General features: G+C 38.3%; 1 protein-coding gene and 1 long non-coding RNA gene across 3 annotated transcripts in view; one reads left to right on the top strand and one right to left on the bottom strand.

Moving 5' to 3' along the window:
- LOC147167573 (uncharacterized) overlaps positions 1 to 17,839 on the top strand; it is a 158,885-nt gene that overhangs the window by 32,320 nt on the left and 108,726 nt on the right. The gene's annotated exons all lie outside the window — the stretch shown is intronic.
- Positions 5,302 to 14,724, bottom strand: igfn1.3 (immunoglobulin like and fibronectin type III domain containing 1, tandem duplicate 3). The gene is made up of 24 exons (XM_086086817.1): positions 14,673 to 14,724; positions 14,408 to 14,530; positions 14,175 to 14,311; positions 13,996 to 14,095; positions 13,867 to 13,908; positions 13,743 to 13,779; positions 13,483 to 13,666; positions 13,158 to 13,268; positions 12,903 to 13,065; positions 12,570 to 12,842; positions 11,749 to 11,991; positions 10,336 to 10,770; positions 10,135 to 10,259; positions 9,934 to 10,075; positions 9,559 to 9,852; positions 8,332 to 8,628; positions 8,088 to 8,267; positions 7,750 to 7,878; positions 7,358 to 7,666; positions 7,175 to 7,260; positions 6,894 to 7,086; positions 6,501 to 6,797; positions 5,438 to 5,764; positions 5,302 to 5,351 (listed from the first exon to the last, which is right to left on the bottom strand). Exons 1-24 carry the CDS (start codon positions 14,722 to 14,724, stop codon positions 5,302 to 5,304), a joined length of 4,329 nt encoding a protein of 1,442 aa, XP_085942943.1.

The following is a 17,839-nucleotide window of genomic DNA, read 5'->3' as shown; positions in this document are numbered from 1 at the left end:
AAGTCATCCTAGTAATGATTTTTTTTTTATGTGATTTGTATTGTAGTGTAGAGATGACCCTTAAAGTACGACCTAATCAATTAGAAATTCTACTTGATTGTCACTGGAGTTGAGATGTAAGCTTTATTCACCGCCTAATGAATTTGACTTGAAACAGTAAATGTATGGGATTTTACGTGAATCGTATCAGCAGGTATTTTGCATTTTATGTCATAATTGTTCATAATTTAACAATCAATCCGCAAAATAAAGCAAACTCAATCTAGGGATGTTTTGTGCTGTCCTTGTTAATAATTCAAAGTTTCCCAGCAAATATAGTTGTCATTTTTTCTCCAACTGTTGTTCAATAATTTTGGGATTTTTTATTTTTATTTTTTTGTTAGATTTTTTTCGCCCTATTTTCTATGTATTGGATGTTTACCAGTTTTTTTTTTGAGAATTTTTAGGGTTCAATAGTTACTATTTTTTCCCAATGCATTTTCAATGTGCGTCAATTATGGAAATTTTGGCTATGATCCGGACTGGTCCCAATTCCCCGCAAATAGCAGGGGTTGATTGTACAGTAAATGTACTGTATAATATTGTTTAAATATTGGTACATCATTTTTTTTTTGCTAAATCCCAATTGTGTGAAACGTAAAATGTATTCATTGAGTAATTTTGAGTTTGGTGTTTGTGTTACGTACATAAAGAAACTGAAGAAGACACAACACCCTGTTGTGTTTTTTTACATCAATAAAATGGGAAAAAGTATTTAAAGGAATGTGATCATTTATAAAGCAGGGCTTGAATGACAATGGTTTTGTAAAAAACATTTTTCAAAGAAACTGATGTTTTTGTATTTTAAATCAAAACAACTCATCATTAATGTAGACTTGAGTAAGGCACATCACACTTAGTTCTTTGACCAATCGTTAGCAGATTTTGTAATATTTAATACTCTTTCTTTAAAACGTGAAGAACTGTAACACTGGGACATATGATTAAATGTCTTCCTATCCATAGCAACAACAAAGTGATTCAGTGGGAAATTAATAGTTGACTGTTGTAAGAGCACATGACAGCTAATTTGGTAACAGTGTGACTGCCTGGTATCCAGCCCCTCACTGCCTCAGAAATATCCCTTGACAATGGCATGTCCCGCGAGTGACATAAGAGCGACCAATCACGTAAAAGGTGCTTAGTTGCTTTGTACTAACGTGGCGCCACAGCATGAACGTAAACAGACAAAACTGTCAGGTCAGACTGGCTCCAATTTCTGTCCAGTTACCGAATTGAGACATGATAACGGGTTGTTGTAAAACATATCGTAATCAATATGAATTAAAACAAGACATCTTGTTTTTGTCCTGTCTTTTGTTTGTTTGTTTCAGATTGTTGGAATTTCACATGTATGTGTGAGATAAAAAGCTCAAACTAACAAATGAGAAGTTCTTGTTATTGCTTATTACATGAGGACTTGATCAATCCAATAATCTGTAGGCTATTTATTAAGGTAATGTATGATGAGTTTGAAACACCAAAGTGTTTTAGGATCAATATTTATGGTTTTAAAAGCAACAGGTATCTCAAAATATTTTTTGATAGGGCATGAGATTTTTGGCTAAGGCAGTAGGGTTGGAACGAACCATTATTTTAATAGCAATAATATACATGACAAATCTGTCGGTTATTTTTTATTTATATTATATATTTATGTTTTTGTTTTTTCAGAAACAAATTGATTACGATTCAGTTACTGGTTTGGTGAGTTACTTGTCAGAAATTGAACGAAAAAAATATTGCTAATTTAAAAGCAGATGTTTGCAAATGTCTTATTTTGATTAAACATAATTCATTGAAAAATAATCAGCTACTTTCATGAGGACCACAGAAATCAGAATTGAAAGGTTGAAATTCAGCGGATTTGAACAAGTTTAAGTTAAATAAGGACTGTAGATGATTAATCGATCATCAAAATAATTGATAATTGTTTAATTGAGATTAATCTAACCTCAAAGGCTCAGTCCATATCCCCTGCGTGTAGTGGGGGTTTTACTGTATTCCATAATTCTCACCCCTCGTGCATTTTGTGAATAGTGGCAACAAGTGCGGTATGGTTGGACAATGATGAATGTGCTCTGCATCTGTTGTAACCCCCAAGAGTATTTCCTTACATGTTCCAAGTCATTCATGCTACTCATGCAGACTGTGACTGCTGGCACGCAGCCACAGCCCAGTTATTGGGGCCTTAGCAATTACACAGCTATGTCCCGCGTGAGCACGATTGTGTATTTCAAGCCGTTGTAATAAAAGCCCACGCATGACACGGGCACATGCTTGTGGATATTATCATCCATTTGGGTCATTTCATTTCAGTTGCGATCGATTCACTGCCCTGAGAATGACACGGGGAGCTGTGACTTTTGTCAGGCATGATGAGCCAATCTCAGGGAGGTATTCAGTGCGTGGGGTCGCCTAAGTCAGGCTCCTCATATTGCGCTATGCAAAAATTTGACGAAAACAGATAAGGTTACACAATCCAATGCAGCATGGCCTACAGAAACACTATTCAATGAAGAACTGCATCATTTCATAATAATAAAAGGAAAAATACAAACTCTAAAATAATATTAATAAAAGAAAGAAAAATATTCAGAAAAAAAATTACAACAAAAATAATTAGGTGAAAAAAAGACATGCAAATACACACATATTAGGAAACACATTAAAACAATGCAAAAACAAAATAGTAAGAAAACATCTTCATCAACATTATTTTAAAAAAAAGACAGATTGTTAGAAACGATGTTTGATGTAAAATAAATAAATAAAATAGAAAAATATTAGAACCCCCCCCCCCAAAAAGTATTAATAAGACATATTATTTTTAGAAAACATGAAACAAACTTATGACAAAAATACTAGAAAACAATACATAAATGTGAAAAATAAACATTTATCTGTTGTTTTCCAATATTACCACACTTAAGAATGATTTTTTTTTGTAGTCACTGAACTAGCCAACCAACAACCAAATGTCATTTGTGAAGTCTATTTTACCCTATTCCTTCAAGGATTATTTCCAAAAATATAAAATAAAAAATATTCAAGAGGGATCATAAATAAAAAATTTAAAGCCTCCAAACAGAAGCCACACTGTAAAACAAAAATTTACTGTTGAAGTGCTTACGTGAAACAGTAATAAAAAATAAATAAATAAAAAATAAGCAGTCACCGTGTGATACGATTGGCATATTGGACATATACAAACATTCTTCTCACTGATTAAGCCTGAGACAGTTGCTGGTCAAGCCCCCTGCTTCACTTTTCCCTTTTGGCCAGATGCAATGAATGATATGGATAAGGTTTCTCTGGCACCACCAACAGGTGAAACAAGGAGTGACTGGATGCTTTTCTCAAATGGCATTACAACTTTCCACGTATAATCTGTGAGGTAAATATCAGTTACCAGAAGAACTTTGTATCTAGCAATCAAAACAACCTGTGAATGCGGCCCGATAACCTCAACAAATGCGCCAAAAATGAAAAATAAACAATAAAATTTGGTCAGTAAAACACATCACTGCATTAATAACATTTATTTGCATTTCAGCATAACACGCCTATTGACCTACCAAGAGTACACATTTTCAAGCAGGACTTTTCATTGTTTTGCACTTAAAAGGCAACATATTATGGAAAAATTGACTTTGTAATTGCGTCCATAGAAATAAGAGTTCCTACCCATGCATCAAGTTAGAATTTAACCATTGTACAGGCATTATCATGCAGAAACAATCGCATCCCAATGTGCTTCACCCTTGCTGTCATGTCAGCCAAAAGGTAAGCAGAGCTGCAGCTAAAATTTCCTGTTTCTATCTTTTCTTCTTTTGCGAATATTGAGAGGAGACTCCGCTGCTGTAAATGGCGGTATACGCCATAGAGATGTGATCCATCAGTAATTTAAAAGCAGAAGAAGACCAGGAAGTGACTGCGCCGGGGGATGACGTTGTATGAGTTTTCTTATGTAACTCTTGATAAACCGTAGTATTTCTTTGCTGTTTTCCATCTAAAATTGCATTAATATTCACTTCTTTAATTAATTCCAAGAAGATTTCTGTTTTGTCGTCCCCCCCAAACATACCTTAGTCTATCGTCCAACATTTTTTTTTGACTACAAACGTACGTGTGATGTAATATCCGGTCAAAACGTACGACGTGTATCTGGTCTTGCCAGCGGTTATTCGCAAAACTTTTTTCGATACGCTTCAAAATCCACCACCTCTCATGCTGCATTCACATCAAAACCGGGGGCAGGGGTTTCGGCGGCGCGGACCAGAACGTAAGTGCGTGGGGCAGCGTGGAGGTGCAGCGAAACCCGCACATTCGTGCCGAAAGTTGAAAAATGTGAGCTTTTTTCGCATTTCGCCTCGCGGTTGCCAATCGGCTTCGCGTATCGGCTATGTCACACACAGCGTCCTGTCTGTTTCACCCCGATCGCAACAACACGGCCAGCCGGGACCGAATGGTGAGCAAGGAAGTAGCATACAAGTGCTAATAAGTGTATTTACTTGCTGTTGAACTGTATCAAGGTAGCAGCAGTGTTTATCATCCAGGCCAAAGCTATTTAGCGCAACTGCCGGCCACCTGATTGCAACTAAAAAAGCAGAAGTGCTATCACGTACCTCAAAAACCTCTCTCTGCTGGAGAAAATAGGGCCCTAGCTGTATAGTCCCAGGAAAGAAGTAGTAATCAGCGGTGCTCTCTTTTTGTTGACTCGCTAAAGTGCTCTCCGGTCGTCAAGGGACACGCCTCCTATCCGGTATGTGCAAATGCACGAATGAGCGGAAATCTTTTTCCAAAAAAACTCTAGGCGGTGAAACGCTAGCGAATTTTGGGCCTTTTCGAATTTCTGTCATTTCCATTCAGTTTTATTTTAGCATTTCTTGAAAATACCTGAAACCCCACTACTCACTTGCATCAGATAGAGCCACCATTTCAAATGAGCTAGTTTTATCGAGACAAGACATGTTCCAACGTTATGTGTAAAGTCTCTATAATTCTTATTGTAGTATACATCAATAAAGGCACATCACAGGCATGTTATTAAGTCAGCTAAGAAAAATGCAAACTATGTCTCGTTTGGGTTCCTGGTATTGTAACCTGGAAATTGCAAACTTTGTGGATGCAGTCGGTAGAACTATATTTAAATATTTCAGTTCTTCTGCCACAGTTAGTTGATCTGTCTGATTTATTTATTAATATAATCCCAATGTGCAGAAATCATGGCGCCACTATACTTGATTTGTTTTCCTTTTCTTAAAGGGACGTGTTTCTTGAGTCGAGCAGGGTCATGTCATCGTCCTTATCTGATGAGTGAAAAACAAACCATGCTTAAAATGTTTACTCTCAAATAATAAATAATCTTCAAGATGTCAAGAATTTCATATTTCACCTTTGACAACAAGTTTGGTGGAACATTCCACTCTGCCTAGTGCGTTTTCTGCAATGACCATGTACTCCCCGCTGTCCTTGGGCCCCACTTTGAGTATGGTCATGGAGCAGACCCCACACGTGTTGGTGATGTAGTAGTTGCTGTTGGTGTTGATGCTGATGTTATTCCTGTACCAAGTAACGTAAGGTTTGGGGTTTCCAGTCACGGCACAGCTCATATAGCACTCGTAGCTCTCTGGAGTGTTGCGCATTTTTAGCGGAACTGAAAAAGCGGGAGCTGCCTCAAAGCTGCATTCCTTTGAGGCTGGGAGATTCAAAGAAAATGTTCCTGGATGGAAGAAAATAGTTATAGTTGATAATGGATGCTATTACAGTCATTTATAGCTTTAGAATATTCAGGCCCATTTTCAGCCTGATCCACCCTCCCCACCTCCCTACTTCCGTCCAAGTCAGCAAAGGCATGATTGGCTGATGGCTCTAAAGATTACGCTGACAGATTATCATGACGAGTGTTCAGAGTGATTTTTGCCCTTTGAAAGCAATCTGGGCCAAAAGTCTAATTGCTGAACTTGTTCATTGTTGGCAATTAAAAATTGTGTTGTGTGGGGTCGGATTCTGTGATTGCCACGTGGAACTGAGCAATAGCCAGTCAGGAAGTGAGCAGACATAAACAAAATAAGAAAAGCCACCGGCAACAGCACAAATACCAATGTGATTTGTTACTCAAAACCATAAACGCAACACTTTTGTTTTTGTTCTAATTTTTTATTAGATGAACTCAAAGATCTAGAACTTCTTCTGCATACGCAATATTAACATTTCTCGCAAACATTGTTCACAAACCAGTCTAAATCTGTGATAGTGAGAACTTCTCCTTTGCCGAGATAATCCATCCCACCTAAATCCCACCCAAAATGGTAGCAAAAACAAAAATGTTGCGTTTATTATTTTGTTGAGTGTACTGTGTATAATGTGTCCTCCAAGTGTTGAAGAGTTAAGCAGTAAGATGCGGACCCAAAACATGTGCTGCTACTACTAGGCTGTCACATGTCCCTACGACCTACCTTTCTCTCGCTTCACTTCCCAGTTTGGTGACTCAGAGGGTTTAGAAGTTCCCATGTCATTGTTGGCATAGACACGGAACTTGTACTGCCTTCCTGGCAAAATATTGATGGCAGTGAACTTGTTGTTGAAAAGATGATCCGCCACCGTGTGCCAACTGCGCTTGACTGGGTCACGCTTGGTGATCATGTAGTGTAGCCTGTCGTCTTTTTTCTCATCCGGTGAGGCGGTCCAAGCGATCGTCACTGTTCCAGACACATTTTCTTCCAACTCCACTGGGCCTGGAGGCTTAGGGTCATCTAGGAAAAATAATCACCGTTAAGCTACACACAAAAACACACACTGATGTTTGGAGTTCTCATGCTGTGGATAACAATTCGTTCCACCAATTCTACCTGTGACTCTTATCTCAACAGTGCATGACTCCTGTCCAACGATGTTCTTTAAGTTTAGGGTGTAGATCCCGGTGTCTTGACGCTCGGACGATGGGATCATTAACTGTGATGAAGTGTCAGTATTGCTGACTGTCACATTCTTGGGAAGAGGCAGACCATCCTTGAGCCATGTAATTGTCGGCAATGGAGAAGCCTTCCAAAAGCACGAGACGGAGGTTTAAGAATTCAGTCATAATTGAAATGATGGGTACTGCGCTCATTTCTTTTGGTGCATACAAAACCTGGAAGTTATAGTTGATCCTTGCGGAATTGCCAGCTCTCGTTACAATAAAGTTCTTAATCCTTTTGTCAGTGAAATGAGGTTTCACTGTAATGAAATGAGAAGACAGTAGGACAATGGATCCAAAAAGTACAGCATAAATGCATGAAATTGTGATGACAATTTAAAAAGTCCCCTCACTCACCTGGGGGAGGCATTGCAATGATGTAGTTGTCTAACTCTTGGGGTTCACCGTCTCCACCCTCGTTGGTGGCTACCACTCTTACCCAGTACATGGCCATCGACTTTAGACCCATGATAGTGAAGGAGTTCGTAATGATAGCGCTTGAGTTACAACGATTCCATTCTGGGGTTTCCGCTGGCTTGATCTCTACGAAATATCCTTTGGCCTCATCCTGGACCCCTTCTTTTTCCTTCGGTTTGGTCCAGGTCAGAGATAAGGTGCTGTATGTAGAATCAGTCACCTTCAGTTCTATGACTTTTCCAGGGGGCTCTAAAAGTGCCAAAATACATCTTCAAGTACTGAGCAGTACACTTAATCTGTATGAGTATTTTAGATTCTGTGATGTTCCTTACTCTTTGGATCCTGTGCAAAAACAAACTCAGATGGTGCACTTGGCTCTCCAGCACCAGAAATGTTGATCGCTGAAACGCGGAACTCATACTCGATGCCTTCAACAACATCTTTCACAGCATAGTTTTTCCCTGGTAGTACACAAGACAGCTCAAACATACATACTTTACACATGGTTCTGGGTTTTGACACTCCCGACATCGGGTGTTTCGAGATTACGAACCAAGCACAATGAACTAGTTTGGTATACTACTGTGTCTTCCGATTTATGTACAAATTTGAGCTACTGTACATAGCCACCGCAGGAATGAAACTCTGTATATATTGTCCAGAATTTTACCTTTGATGAGCTCATCCGGAGGGTTGACGAGGCCCCAGAGGTTACTGCCGTTCTTTCGTTTCTCCACATTATATCCCAAAATGGTGGTACCCCCCGTATTTGAAGGGGTAGACCATGCAAGGTTGATACAGTCTTTAAAAGCACTTAAAATTTTCAAGCTGGTAGGAGGTCCAGGGTATGCTACAATAATAACATTTGTGAGTCAAAACCAAACAGATATGGTTGTACTTTTGCGGTAACTCACCCTTGGTCCCAGCTTGAATGTCATTGGTTTCCATCATTTCACTGATACCTTGATCATTCTCAGCCCTGATGTGGTAGCAGTACTTTCTTCCGTGATCCACATCAGAGTCCCTGTATTTGGCCTCTGGACCCGTTTTTCCCAACTTCTTCCTGCTGTTTCGGCCGATTTGTTGGCGTTCCAGGAGGTAATTTGTTATTGGGGAGCCTCCGTTGTTTTTGGGGGGTCTCCATTTAAACTCAATACCGTTTGCAGAACTTTCAATTATGTCTACGGGGCCTAGGGGCGGTGTTGGCTTGTCTGAGGTCAAACGAAAGAAAGAACACTCTCAATCAGATGGAACGCAATGAAAAGCCAGTTTCATAAAAAGTACATACAGAATAGTGCTGCTGTAAAGAAAGTATTGGTCCCCTTCCTGAATTCTGATTCCCCCCCCCCCCCCCCCCCCCATATTTCTCACTCTTAAACATGATCAATCATGATTTTATAAATAAAATAATAATACTAAAAAATACAAATCTGTCTGGTGCCTATGTGAAAAATGAATTGCCCAACTTTGTTAAATCCTGACTTAACTGTGATTGGCTGCACTTTTTGGAAAGATGGAAAGATGCTTTATTAAATAGTACCTGAATAGAATAGAATAGAAACACATCACACCATGATCCAAGGAGATTCCGGAACAAAGGAAAAACAAAGTGAGTAAAATCTGTGAGTTTGGAAAAAGTCATAAACTATTTTCCCAAGTGTTGGGACTCCAGCAAACTACGGTCAGAGACCTTATCACAAATGGAAAAATGTGGGAATAGTGTTCCCAGGATTTGTCTGCCAACCCAAACTATTCGAGGAGTGTAACAATGACTCATCAAAGAGGTCACAAAATAACCCAGAATGACATTCCAATGAACTGTGGCCTCACATTGCCTCAGCTGAGAGTAATGATCAATGACTTAACCATAAAGACAGTGAACAACACTGACCTGCATGGGAGAGGGAAAAGAAAAGAAGTCATGATTTAACAAAAATGTGCAATTATTTTTTGGGCAAGGGCCAGATGTTTAACCACCCCATTTAATGAATACAATTATTTTAGAGAAATTCCATTTTGTATTTTCTTTGGTTATCTTTAATGGGCTTGATCAGCCGAAATATTCATGTGTGATAAATATGCAATTAAAAAATAATAATCAGAAATCACGGTGTGTATTATTTCCACAGTGCTGTACATACCGAGAACAATGAGTTCAGTGACTGCCTCGGTTGTACCGAATTCATTTTTAATCTTTATTTTTATTTCCCCTGAGGTTTTGCGGTTGCACTTCAACAGCGTTAGGCGAGTGTGCGTGGAGGACTTCTCAATTCTTGTGCGAGTGTCCTCCAACAGCTCTTCGCCTTCGTTGTACCACTGGATTTTCATTGGCTCCCGGCCAACAAAGGACACCTTGAAGGTTGTGTCTTTTCCATTGTTTACGGTAACCGGTTTTAAGAACGTAGTGAGGTCATCCTGGTGAATTCTCGGTGGATCTGTCGGAAGAGCACATATTGTTTTATACTAGCCATTCATCATCAAACTATTTTTTTTAATTTTTTTTAACTTGTTGCTACCTTCAACAATCACCATCGCTTCCGTTTTACGGCCATCGGCTTCATAGCGATACTTTCCGGAATCCTCTTCTTTGCAGTTTTTTAACACAAGCTTACGATAACTCCCTTCTTTAACAAAACGGACATCATCTGTGGATGTTATCTGAAACACACATTGAAGCCATTAAAACCACAAAATCAAATAAACTCTTTATCACTCACCATTTTTCCGTCTTTGTACCAGACTCCTTCACAATCCTCGCTGCTCAGTCTGCAGACTAACTCTGCCTCCGTATCAATGATGGCATTTATGTCAGATAAACCACTGGTGAAGTAAACGCCCACATCTAAAAGGGTAGCGATCATACTATTGTTAGGAGCAAGCAATATGCGATCAAAGCGGTATTACTGCATTCATCTTACCAATGACAGTGTCAGGAACAAGTGGGCCTTTTCTCACTCTCTTCTTTTTCTCCAGAACTGGCTCTTCTTCTTCTATATCATCAGCAACTTTAACATCAGCAGCAGCCTCGGCTTTCTTTGCTTGTACCTTCATCTTAGGCTTGGCCTCTCTCTCTTCCACTTGCACTCCTTCTGCCTCTTCCTCTTTTATTTCATCATCCTCTTCATATTCATCATCCTCCACTTCAAATTCCTCCTCTCCTTTATCTTGGTTGTCTTCTTGTTCTTCTTCTTCTTCATCTTCTTGGTCCTTTTCCATCACTGCTGATTCTCTGGTGACTTTTGGTTTGGCAGCATCTTTACCTTTATCTTTTTTCTCAACCTTTTCCACCGTTCCGTTCTCCTTTGGTTTGCTTTTGGATTTCGGTTTTGCTTTAGCTTTATCCTGTGCTTTTGCTAGAATATTAGTGTCACTTTTTTCTTTATTCTTATGCTCTGCTTCATCTTTAACCTTAATGTCTGTTTTTTCTTTAGTTTTATCCTCTGCTTCACCTTTAATCCTAATCTGTATTTTTTCTTTAGTTTTATCCTCTTCTTTACCTTTAATCTTAATCTCTGTTTTCTCTTTAGTCTTATCCTCTGCTTCACCTTTAATCTTGATCTGTATTTTTTCTTTAGTCTTATCCTCTGCTTCACCTTTAATCTTAATCTGTATTTTTTCTTTAGTTTTATCCTCTTCTTTACCTTTAATCTTAATCTCTGTTTTCTCTTTAGTTTTATCCTCTGCTTCATCTTTAATCTGGATCTGTATTTTTTCTTTAGTCTTATCCTCTGCTTCACCTTTAATCTTAATCTGTATTTTTTCTTTAGTTTTATCCTCTTCTTTACCTTTAATCTTAATCTCTGTTTTCTCTTTAGTCTTATCCTCTGCTTCATCTTTAATCTGGATCTGTATTTTTTCTTTAGTCTTATCCTCTGCTTCACCTTTAATCAGGATCTGTATTTTTTCTTTAGTTTTATCCTCTTCTTTACCTTTAATCTTAATCTCTGTTTTCTCTTTAGCCTTATCCTCTGCTTCATCTTTAATCTGGATCTGTATTTTTTCTTTAGTCTTATCCTCTGCTTCACCTTTAATCAGGATCTGTATTTTTTCTTTAGTTTTATCCTCTTCTTTACCTTTAATCTTAATCTCTGTTTTCTCTTTAGCCTTATCCTCTGCTTCATCTTTAATCTGGATCTGTATTTTTTCTTTAGTCTTATCCTCTGCTTCACCTTTAATCAGGATCTGTATTTTTTCTTTAGTTTTATCCTCTGCTTCACCTTTAATCTTAATATGTATTTTTTCTTTAGGATAATCCTCTGCTTCACCTTTAATCTTAATCTCTAGTTTTTCTTTAGTCTTCTCTACTGCTTCATCCTTTATTTTAATCTCACTTTTTTCTTTATGTTTAGCCTCTACTTGAGCTTTAACCTCTGCGTCGGCTTTTGCTTTAGTTTCCGCTTCAGTTTTAGCTTTAGCTTCAGCTTCGGCCTTGGCCTTCATGATGAATTCGTCTCTATCCTTCTGTAATTTGACCTGTTGGTCCCCAGCGATCTTCAGCAGATCCGCTCCGCCGCCTCCAGCTCGTGTTGTTTTGCGAGCTTTCGTCTTTCCAAACGAGTTTGGGTCATTGTCCGCTGATTATAAAAACAATACAGATGCTATGGTGTTAGCAATTCTTTATCTGCCTACTAATCATAGGCAACTATAGACAAACAAACACACATTTCACATTTACACCTTGCACCATTAAATTTTTCTATTTATTTTTATTTTATTAAAAAAAAATAGTACACCATCATTCAACATTTTAACTTTTTTTCATTATCTTTAGATGCAAACCGTGTTTCTTTCTTTATTTGTTTTATTTAACGTTTATTTATCCAGCTAAGGCAGTTAAGAACAAATTCCCATTTGCAATGCTAAGCTGGCTGCGGACAGCAGAGTACAACAAAGCAAAAATAAAAGCAAGTACTGATATATGTACAACAAACTGTGCAATGTGATATGACATATTTACTTGCGTTACATTACATCATAGCATATCGTGAATAAAAGGCTCACAGCAGGTGCCGTGATCATGTACAGTGTCCCTCACTAACTTTTTAAATGGTGATATATATATATATATGTATATAATATATTATTAATAAAATATATTAATAATTAAAACATCTATTTTTATTTTATTTTTTTAAGATAAGCATTTGCATACCTTCTACTATAAGCCAAGCACTGCAAGATTGGATTCCGGCCACAGCTGTATAGATCGCTTTGTCCAATGGGCGACAGTTCTTCACCACCAGAGAATGAATCAGCATATCCTCTGACACGGTTATATCATATTTGTCTCCTTGCTCCAATGGGATGTTCTTTCCCATCCAGTTGATTTTTTTCATGGGTTGTGAAATGACACACTCAAACACGGCATCTTCTCGTTCTTCCGCTTTCACATCTTGAATCTTGACCAAGAAGTCCGCACTAGGGACTTCATGAACATGATACTTCAGAATATGTATGAGTAATAAATCTCAACGTGTCATCTCACCTTTCAAGTCAGTCGAGAAGATCTTGACTCCATCAACCTCCACTTGGTACAATCCAGCATCTTCAGGACTAACACCGTTGATACTGAATACAAACCTCTTCCCCACTTGCCTTAATGCATGTTTAACGCCTATATCATCTTCAAAAAGAACCATTACGCCGTCCTGTCCGATCATATTCATATTACAAAACCATAACTTTTTTCTCATTCTCTCACATTGACTACAACGTGCAAATTGAAAAGGAAGTGTCTTACCTTATACAAGAAGATTTTGCTTCTAGGGTCTTTGAGGGACATTTCAAACTCAAACTCTGCTCCATTATCTTTGATTTCAATGGGTTTTAGGTTGCAAAGCCTCTCAACAACCTGTTTTTATGAAGATCAGGACAAAGCAATACTGTGTCATATTATGTTGCTTAAAGACATCCATTTTCAGTACTGCTTAGCCTGGTTCAGGATTGTGTGGTGCTGAAGCTTATCCCAGCTGATTTGGGTCAAAACTACTACTACCATTCGCATTCACATTCACACCGCCACTGAGTGGGAACTGAGGCTGCAGAATAAAAATGGAAAAAAATACCTTCTCTTGCTCATGTTCCCTCTCCAGCTTCTTCTTATTTAGTTTCTTCAGCATCCAGCGGAAATCCGTGACGCCGTATTCTCTGCAGATATTCTCGTAATCTTTTTTATCAGAGCTCAACAAAAGCTCCCAAAATATGTTGTCAGTGACTCGTTTGACTTCGGGTTTCGGTTCGATGTTAGCCCTATACAAGAAATTAATTGATACCAAAGCAAATTTCATTTGCTTTTGCCACATTGATTCAGTGTAGTCATACTTACGTGCTTTTTAAGACTTTCATGAAGTTTTCGGGGAGTTCTCGGACAGCTGGAATGCATTGGAGCAGTGTTTTTTTTAATTAATTTAATGCGTGACTTTGGATGTAAAACAGTGTGGGGTCTGTACCTGTTCTCGATTGCTGCAAGGCTCTGCTCTTTTTATAGCCAACTGGAGAGGAAGACATTGGAATATAGGACAATTCATTCCTTTGAGTAATTAGCTTTATTTATTTAGTATGTAAAATAAGTGACTCACCTTCAATGATATTAAGGGCAGCTGTGACAACTGCTTTTCCATACTCATTTGTAGCAAAACATTTGTAGGTGTCAGCGTGTTCCACTGCTACGTCCGGTATCTATAGAAACACAAAATCCATACGAGTCATTTCCGCGGGCTTATGTACATTTCTGTCAGCCTTGTTTATTTGAGCTCACCTGCAGTGAGTGTTCACCAGAATGCGTGTCGTAAACCATTTTGTAATTCTCTTCATCAATTTCCCCATCATTTCTCGCCCACGACACCTTCGGCTCAGGTTTGCCACTAATTCTCGCTTTGAAAATGGCGAGCTTACCTGGAAATGAGCCGTCCAACTCGCTGGTCATCATGGCGTAACGTGCAGCAAACAAATACACACACGACCTTTGACACAGGGGTGTTGGCACCCTACCTTCTTGAATGGTCAGCGCGATGGGTTTCCGGGTGAAGTCTGGGGTACTCATCCCTGCAGGGACTTCCTCCACAAATTGAGTGATCATCACTCCGGGCACCTTTGACCTTTTTTTGATAATCACTGTCAAAAAATAACTATTTGTTGAAAGAGCTTGAGTCCCGTCTAAGGTCGTACATTTTGGACTTAAGAGCAAACATCTTGGAAATTGCCTGATTATTTCTGGAGTTGCTTTAAAAAAGAAAATAGATAACATTTTACTTGCCTTGCCCAGGCGCAGTGGGCTCCACGTCCTTAATTCGACGTATCTTAAACATCTTGATCTAGATGCACAACTTCTACAGATGCTCTGTAAAATACAGGTATATTACATAGTTACTGTAGGACAGCAAATGAAATGATTGATCCATTCATTGATTGTTACAAATTCAGCCAGTTGTGCGTAATTGACTCATTAATTTTGCCCATAGTCAATCAATACAACCGCGTATTAGGGCTACGTATAAATATATTTTTTTAGAGTGTGGGGGCAATATTCCAAGAGAATGAAACTCGAAAATTTGCCACTTTATAAACTGGCAAATTTGCGAGTTTATAAAATGGCAGAAAAAAATTCTGAAAGTTACGAGAACTACACGTAACGTACTACTCGACTGTTTGTGCCAATACTTTTCGGTCGGGTTTCCAAATAAGGAGATAGTTATTGCTTTAGCAGATATTAACCATATGATGTTAAGCATTCACTCTTTGAAGCGTTGTGTACGGCCACTGGCCAGCCACTAAAATGCCTCACTTTGCAAAGGTCCACACCAGTACGATCATTTACATTAATTTGTTAAAATGTACATTTACGTTTCCAGAATTATTATTTACAGTTCATACAGTTTGGTATTTTTTTTGTACAAGTATCTGAGTTGATGTGTCGAATCTGCTGCTCTCCGTCATTCACTAGCGTTTACCTAAAGTATGCTAGCATCTGATTGGTTAGTGTTTAATCATCTGATAGGGGATCAGAAAGTGTTGTTGCTCTAGCTGCGGTAAATGACGAGTAAAGTTAAAATTTAAGAATTAATCAGTCTCATGATTAGACTATAGCTACGCTACGTGTATTTCCCGTAAGTTTTTTTCTTGTAAATCTGCCACTTTATAAAGTCGCAAATTTGGCACTTTATAAAGTGGAATATTTTTATGTTTTTTTTCTCGAAGTTGTGCCCCCGCCCTCTAAAAATATATATTTATACGTGGCCCTAACACACCGTCGTAAATCAAGAACTTTTTATTTTTAATTGTAACAAATAATTAGTTTACTGCTAGACTGTGGCACATTCTCACTTGTACACAAATTTATCTTGCCGGTGTATGAATGGTAAATAAATAGGTGTAACTGGACAGATTAACCGCCCGACACTTTAACCCGGAGGTTAAAGCGCCCTCGGACAGATAAGCTCCTAAAATATATATATAAATATATAAAATAAGGGTTAGAGGGGGTTGATGTGTCCTACAGGGGTATAATCTGTTTTAGGACACTTTAACCCCCGGGGATGAATCTGTCCGGGTTAAAGCGTCGGGGGGCAATATGTCCTGTTATACCGGGACCCCCTGCTTGTGTTCCTCTGTAATGTCATTTATGATTTTAAAGAAGAAGCTCCAACTGGATATTGATAGTAAAGACGCATAAAATTACAGTTTATCGTAATACAGAGTGACATTTTACGAGAACATCAACGAGTGGGTATCCCTATCCGTACTAAATGACAGAATACCCGTGGTCATCACATACTTGCATGGCCCTTAAAGATGCCAGCAAGTGACCAGCTCTACTTTTGCTGCCAGTAGGTCACATAACTTCATAAAACTATCAGTCATGGAAGTGACACAACGCCACACGTTGTCTGTCATTGTTTTAACTCTACTCTTTATGTTAGTTTGTCAGAAACAGCACTTGACTTCCTGGGTCAATTTCACCTGTCAAGCAAAGTGTCTGACTTTGGGAAGAAAAAAAAAATCAACATTAACTTCATTACTCACCATTTCATGAATAATTATGGTTGTTTATTGAGTCACTCAACTTAGTACTTATTATTATTTTTATATATATAATGGGTCAATTTGACCCACTACATGACAGGAGGGTTAATGAACTACTTTGTATTTTAGATTATATTTTGTAAAAATTCATGCAGATTAATCCATACACTTTTGTATGTCTGGTGGTGTCTGCAATTAAAAAAATAAAAATCCATTGATTTAAGTTAACTGATTCGTATGGGTAGCAGCCATGTATGAGGTTAATCCTAATTGAGTTCCTTTTCTTAAGGACTGTCATTTTTCTAGAGTAAAATACACATACAAATTGTGAATCAGAGACATTTTTGTAAAGAAATGTAATTTATAATTAATTCTATTTAATAATTTTGCATTACTACACTGTAAATGCGGCATACACACTACAGTTTTTCATTTCTCACTGGGATGCTTCAATTCTTCATTCAAACAAGTCCATACATCATTACCATCACACAGTACACATTCTAATTTGCTTTAAAGCTGAGTAAGGGCTAAAATTGTATAAACTGTTCATTTTCCACATACACAACCTTGACTGAGCAACAAGTAATCAAATGTGCACACACACTCTCACATTAAATAAGTTCATGGGCAATAAATCATATTTGAGATTAAGCTCAGCATCTTTTTGCTTCTACTCACTATTTTCCAAGTAGAGTTTTATCCGCTGATGTGTTGCCAGCTCAATCCTGTGAGTGGGAGTGAATACTTTTTAGAGGAAACCTTAGCCCTTGCTTTTTGACTGTAGCCCTCAGGGATAGGTTTACTCGCATGCTCTTTGGACCTAAAAAAGCTATACGTTCTTGAAAAGGGGGCACGAGAGGAGATCCGATCATGAAGCCTTGTAATCCCTCCCTCATCAGCACAATGTCTACTCTGGGCCTTTAGCACAGCAATTTTGGCATTTTTTTTTCACTTGAAGGTCTTTGGAATTCTTATTTTAATGGCCCATCATCAGCCTTAGCCTCTCTGTTACATTTATCAACAGGGAAAGTGTTGCTTTAATTTTGTTGTGTACTGTAAACAAATGTCAGTGGTAGAAAAACACAAATACTTGCAAATGTGGCCAAATCTTTTTAATATTTAGTATTGTAAGGAACCCGTCCCAAGGAATCTGAGTAGTGGCACCCCGCTGAGGCTAACAGTTGACCCTCTCTTCTTTAGTGACACTAAACTTGGACCTCAACCGCCCTTAAAAAAAAATATATGCGCTGGGAAGTAATGCTAGATCATGTGGGCATAAATTAGCAGCGCAGACCTCCTGCATAAGTGTCAAAGTGTTTTATATTTTCTTGCTATTTTCAGGTTTCACCTAGTGCCAAAAGAAACAGAAATATGAATACATATGTCGGGACTGTCTCC

The sequence above is a fragment of the Leptonotus elevatus genome, chromosome 10 (genome assembly GCF_054856555.1).
Source record: "Leptonotus elevatus isolate MCC_2025b chromosome 10, RoL_Lele_1.0, whole genome shotgun sequence".
NCBI classification, from domain to species: domain Eukaryota; kingdom Metazoa; phylum Chordata; class Actinopteri; order Syngnathiformes; family Syngnathidae; genus Leptonotus; species Leptonotus elevatus.
This window is presented reverse-complemented; position numbering and strand designations above follow the sequence as displayed.

What these genes read in the sequence shown, in the direction of transcription:
- igfn1.3 (XM_086086817.1), bottom strand. Translation starts at nt 14,724, where the DNA reads ATGTTTAAGATACGTCGAATTAAGGACGTGGAGCCCACTGCGCCTGGG. An exon ending in GCAAAATCTTCTTGTATAAG is followed by an intron (nt 13,066 to 13,157) that starts GTAAGACACTTC and finishes ATGATCGGACAG; the next exon opens with GACGGCGTAATGGTTCTTTT. An exon ending in GGATCAACTATAACTTCCAG is followed by an intron (nt 7,087 to 7,174) that starts GTTTTGTATGCA and finishes TGCTTTTGGAAG; the next exon opens with GCTTCTCCATTGCCGACAAT.